We start from the raw sequence: 5,569 nt of genomic DNA on the forward strand, positions 1-5,569 counted from the left end.
GAAGTGTCCCAGCTCGCCCGTATTCTCTCTACTGGTAGCACTGACACTAATGAGGTGCTAATCTTGTGGCCATCTTCTTTGCAAGCGCCTCGGAGGATTGTCAGGAATGGAAGAGGAAGCAAGGTTAGAAACTAGTGTGTTTGGGGAATCATAATGGAAGAAATGATGTCTGGTTCGGGCTAGTTCAGTTGCATATGAAACATTAAGGTCTTTATGCATGATTTTGTTAGTGAAAAGCAGGGAGTATTGAGGATTTTACGATGGATTTTGGATTGCAAGGATTGGATACGAAAGGAATTCGAAGGTTTAGTGGAGCCCCAAAGCTCAACTCCGTATGTCCAGATTGGCCTTATTACAGTCATGCAGATCAGTCTTTTGTAATGAATTGGAAGTTTAGACCGTTTATCCAGTGAGTGCTTTAATAGTCGAAATCGACGTGCAGTTTCTATTCTTTCAATCTTGTGTGAGGATTCCAGGTTAGTCGTTTCTCCAAATGTAATCCAAGGTAGCGGATCTGTTCGACAGGGGTGAGATCAACATTATTAAAGGAGACTGTAGGGCAATCGGTAGGTTTACGACTAAGGTAAAGGTGATTTGATGGGATTTATTTTAATCCCCTAATTACGACGCCATTCTTCGAGGGCTGTGACATGGGATTGGAGAGTTTAGGATGCAATTAAAGGGTTATTAATATTGAACTTCAATTTATATTTAACAGGATACTGCAATGATAGCATATACACAATATAAAAAGTTAATAAGATACAGGTCTTAGCAAATAATTCTGTATAAACGTAAAAGTATAAACTAAGTTAATAGACGTATCAAAATAGTAAGAGAAAAACTATAAGGATAAATATATAAAACTAACTATAACTATAAGGAAAAAATATAAACTAGGGAGCAAGTGGTTGGACCACAACTCACCAGAGCGCTCCACCTCGAGCCTCACCGAAGCTCTCAAATTTATAAATCACTTCATTTTGTAAAAACACATTGTCATTTTTGTATATTAATAATTTCTGTACATAATACTTAGCAATATCTGTACAATGAATAATAAATGATAACAATGCAATGCACGAACCTATCTCAAGCAGACATGTACCGACCGCTTCTCGGTCACAGCCGCATGGACTAGACCTATAAATAAGGGACTCTAAATCCCCCAATTCGATCGTAGATCCACATCCTTTCCTGGGTCTAGTCATGGCACAGGTGGCGTATACACTGCTTGAGATAGAGAAGTATCAATGCTCGTAAAAGTTGTTATTTCTGTACGCTCACCTAAGACGATGGCCAATCCCCTCTCCTTCTCTCCAGCAATCTTAGTCCGTCCGCTTCATCTCGGCAACTAAGATTGTACCCTATTCCTTAACGGTTACACTGGTCCGTCCGCTTCATCTCGGCAACCAGTGTAATTTCCCGTCTTTCCCCGGCTCTAGTCCGTCCGCTTCATCTCGGCAACTAGAGCCGCACCTAGCCTTATCAGCTTACTGGTCCGTCCGCTTCATCTCGGCAACTAGTAAGCTGACTCCTATCTTGACAGTTCTAGTCCGTCCGCTTCATCTCGGCAACTAGAACTGTTACTCTACCTCAGACTCTCTCACCTAGACCTCCTCTACCTAAGTCAGTGTCCAGGGCTCATCCTCTGGCACGGCCGTTCCTAACTTATAATGAATACGCCTTGTCGTGGGCCTTCTGTAAAGAGATATCAGGCTGGAGAAATCGCCTAAGACAAGACACAACTCCGACAGATAAAAAACCTACGAAATTACCAAAAACATGATTTTTTTCTCCAAAAAACTCTAGACAAAGGTTACGATCTTCGTATAAGCCTCAAGGAAGTTTCCTTGACAAATGATCAAGCATGTTTGGGTCTGTGCAGCCATCCTAAGAAAATAATGAAGAAGAAGGTCAGGGTTGCGGTCAAAAGAGAAACAAAAATAGTTTACAACTATTTATTTTCCAACGTTTCGCCCCACTTTGTAGAGCTTTATCAGGGCTTTTCAAGTTGATAGCTTTGGCGACTTTGATGGAATATCGGAAGCGTACATGAGTGGAGGGGGTGGTAGGGAATGCCAAAGCTATCTACTCGAACAGATAAAAGCTCTAAGGGGCGAAACGTCTAAATAGTTGTAAACTATTTTTATTTCTCTTTTGACCGCAACCCTGACTATTTTATTCATTATTTGAAATTATAGGTCAATTATTTATGTATATAATCCTAAAAAAATATTCATTTTGTACTATTTGACAATGATGTGAAAAAAATCTAAACAATTTTCATACTTTACATTCAATTATGAATTTCACTTTATCGTATCTCAAATATGAAAAATAATTACATCACAGATTTGTAACTAATTTTAATTAATTACAAAGAATCAAGCTTGAAGTTGAACACTTTGTACCTTTGTTTTTATTCTTATCTCTTTGTAAGATTGTCATTGGCCAATCGATACTAAGTGGATGTATCGTGATAGCTTCAACTCTATTTACAATCTTTAAATGATAAAATACTGGACGTTTGGTAGATTTGAAAACACTTTTATGGATTTATGTTGGATGAATATTAACATTAATTTATTCATTTCTTAGTTTATAGAAGTGGTTTTAACCTTGAAAATGCAGCCATTCCCTTAAATGATTTCTTAAATGTAATAAGATCATTTGTTTTAGTGCTGATATGTTACAAGCACAGTTAATAAAAACTATTAAACATGGAGTACTATGAAAACTGCCGGTAGTTAAAAAAAAAAATCCATTACAATGGACATAATATATATTTTTATAAACTTTTTGTATAGCTCAAGATTTGTTAAATGACAATGCTCCATAATGAAAAAACAATACATTAGAGCGCTAATTATATCTGTGATCAGTATTTTGTGTTACTACAACAGTTTTAATTGTGGATTTGTGTTTGATGACATTAGTGCAATTAAGGAGAATCGAGATTTAAGACCACACACTCCCTGGAAGAATGTCTTTTTTAATGACTTTTGGGGGACTGCAATCCACAAGGTACCCAATTTCAAAATTTTAAAAAGCCTAATTTTCAGTCATCATGTGTTTTTTCTCTCTTTAAAATTTAAGTTAAATTAATGCATTTAAATGGAATTGTGTAAGTTTTTCTCAAGTTAACACTAAAGATGGATGTGTAATTTTCAGAAGTACAATTATTTCAAAATCTAAATACATTGTTAGTTTATCATTATAATGAACAAAAGAATAGTGATAAAAAACAAATATTTGTCCAAATGATTGGTTTGTAGATGAACCTGGACTTCATAGATTAGTTGTGATGTTGTGGAAAAACTGGTCATTTGACTAAATTATTGTAGAACACTGTTTACTAGTTTGATAGATAACTATATATATATAATCACTGGTTTGCTTGAATAGTGGCACATCTGACAAAAAAAGAATTATTTGATTTTATTTAGTGTTGGGAATATTCCAAAGATATTAATTCTTTGATCTATGATTACTTTTTTTATTGAGGTTGTCCTTCAGACTTTCAAAGCTTTAAAAGTTTCAAATTAATTCCAGTATATGGTATAATCTATGGAATACCTCAAACACAAAATTAAAAAAAAAAAAAATGTCAAATGTGCCACTATTCAAAGCAAATCAGCAATTTGACCTTGATTTTAAACATTATTAGAAATCATCAATAACTAGAATATACATTGCTGTAAACCTGAATAATGACTGAGATTAGTAGAATGTGTCTGTTACCCAAGATCATCTCACTTCATTAAATATCTAAAAGGAAGGAATGAACCCTTTTGTAATTGATAATTATGAATGAATGAAAAGTAACTAGTAAAAGTTCTTAAGTGCTACCCCAACATGGTAGGTGGGTGCAAGATCGTAGAGTCTTACTGTTGACAGAATTCAAAAAGCAACTGGATATTGACCATCATTTGGATGGGTGCATGACTCACTTTTTTGGGCTGTCTTATAAAAATTAAGATACTTGTTCCCAATTGTCTCAGCAAATGGTGAGTGCTGACAATTTACTCACTTGTTCACAATAGAAAAATTATTTATATTTATGCAATTAAGGCACAACTTTAACTGAAAAGGACTAGTTGGGGTTAGGTAATGCCTTTTGAGCATTGGTAGCGGGCATAATTAGACAGATGTAATCTATTTAAAGCAGTAATAATTATAGTGTAAGTTATAACTTACAACAATAGATTTCCCAAAGGAACCAGTTCATTGGGAAGAAGTATCAATTTTTTATAGAATGGACCGAGTAACATTAGACTTGGAAATTAACAATATAAGGAGACTTTTTGGTTTAAAAGGATTTGAGAAGAAAGACACCTAGGAAGTATTGCAATCAGAAAGTGGAGTAAAGCCAACTTAACTCTGTTATATCAACTGGAGACATGGAATGGCCAGGAATCCGCAAAAATGATCAATGAAACAATTTTTAGTCTCATCTTATCCCTACCCGGTAGTCCACCAAAATAAGCCTGTCATTCTTGAGGTGGGTTTTTGAAGATATAGAAGTATAAATTCTTTGTTAATATTGAAAGATTACAGTGGATTTTTGGGTAAAATAGAAAAAATAAGGTTATTCCCAATAGAGAGTACCAGTTAAAAATAACAGATTTTTGACAAAGGTATGGAAGTATTTGTATGGATATTAGCAGCTTCACCTTATATGGTGGAAAGTGTCACATGATTGAATCCTTGCGGTTACTGTTGTGCATATGATTAACACTAACACATCACAAGATTCTTTTTTATCATGTTACTTTTTATTTTAACCCATGAGTGCTTTTTCCAGCTCATAGTAGTATCAAAATCTCAGAACTGATTTTTCTTTCACTCAGTAGTTTTCACTGTGGGAATGATAAAATTATACCATTCTTCCCATATTACAGATAAAAAAATAAAAAAAATTAAATAATAATATTTGTTCTTATATCAGAATGATATACAATAAAAAATTATTTCTTTTTTTCAAGAAAAAATTCTAACAAAACTGAGATAATATCCGAACATGATATCTATAGCATTTCTGCTAAGCTGATGTGTATCAGTTAATTCTATGACTATGGTTAATCTTTTACTTTAACTAGTACCACTGTTGATAGATAAAAAAAAAAAAATTGATTTTAAGCCAAAAATAATAAATGATATTATTGTGTAAATTCAACATCTAGGGTGATATTGAATCCATATTGAAACATAGTGTGAGCTAGTCCAAAACTTCAGATTTTGTAAGATTTCCTGAATAATTTTCAGATGCTGTAAGTATTGATTACGTAGATTAGTCAGTGTCAGTATGCGAGCATGCATTATCCTGTATAAAAATTAACTTGTCACCAATAATTAGAGCAAATGGGATCAAAGTCTCTAGGAACACTTCCTCAGTGTACCCCTGAGTAGTACTCTGGTACCAATAGAAATCAGTTCAGTTTGAGTTTGGAAATTTAGTTAAATTCATTTAATCATTAATGATGGTCTAGAAAAGCTGTGACTCACAAAAAGTACAGTAAGCAAATCATTCTTGTAGTTTGGAGAAGTTTATCGGGGGGGGGGGGGG

At 34.2% G+C, this 5,569-nt stretch overlaps 1 protein-coding gene across 1 annotated transcript in view; it reads left to right on the forward strand.

The window, feature by feature from the left end:
• Nucleotides 1-2,459: 2,459 nt before the first annotated feature.
• LOC106691749 (protein O-mannosyl-transferase TMTC3-like) overlaps nucleotides 2,460-5,569 on the forward strand; it is a 26,554-nt gene continuing 23,444 nt past the window's right edge. Inside the window, exon 1 of the mRNA XM_014437617.2 lies at nucleotides 2,460-3,027. Coding sequence (XP_014293103.1) covers nucleotides 2,842-3,027 — 186 coding nt within the window. The 5' untranslated portion in view covers nucleotides 2,460-2,841. The remainder of the gene's footprint in view (nucleotides 3,028-5,569) is intronic.

The sequence above is a fragment of the Halyomorpha halys genome, unplaced genomic scaffold (genome assembly GCF_000696795.3).
Source record: "Halyomorpha halys isolate HHAL.00 unplaced genomic scaffold, Hhal_1.1 Scaffold2889.1, whole genome shotgun sequence".
NCBI classification, from domain to species: domain Eukaryota; kingdom Metazoa; phylum Arthropoda; class Insecta; order Hemiptera; family Pentatomidae; genus Halyomorpha; species Halyomorpha halys.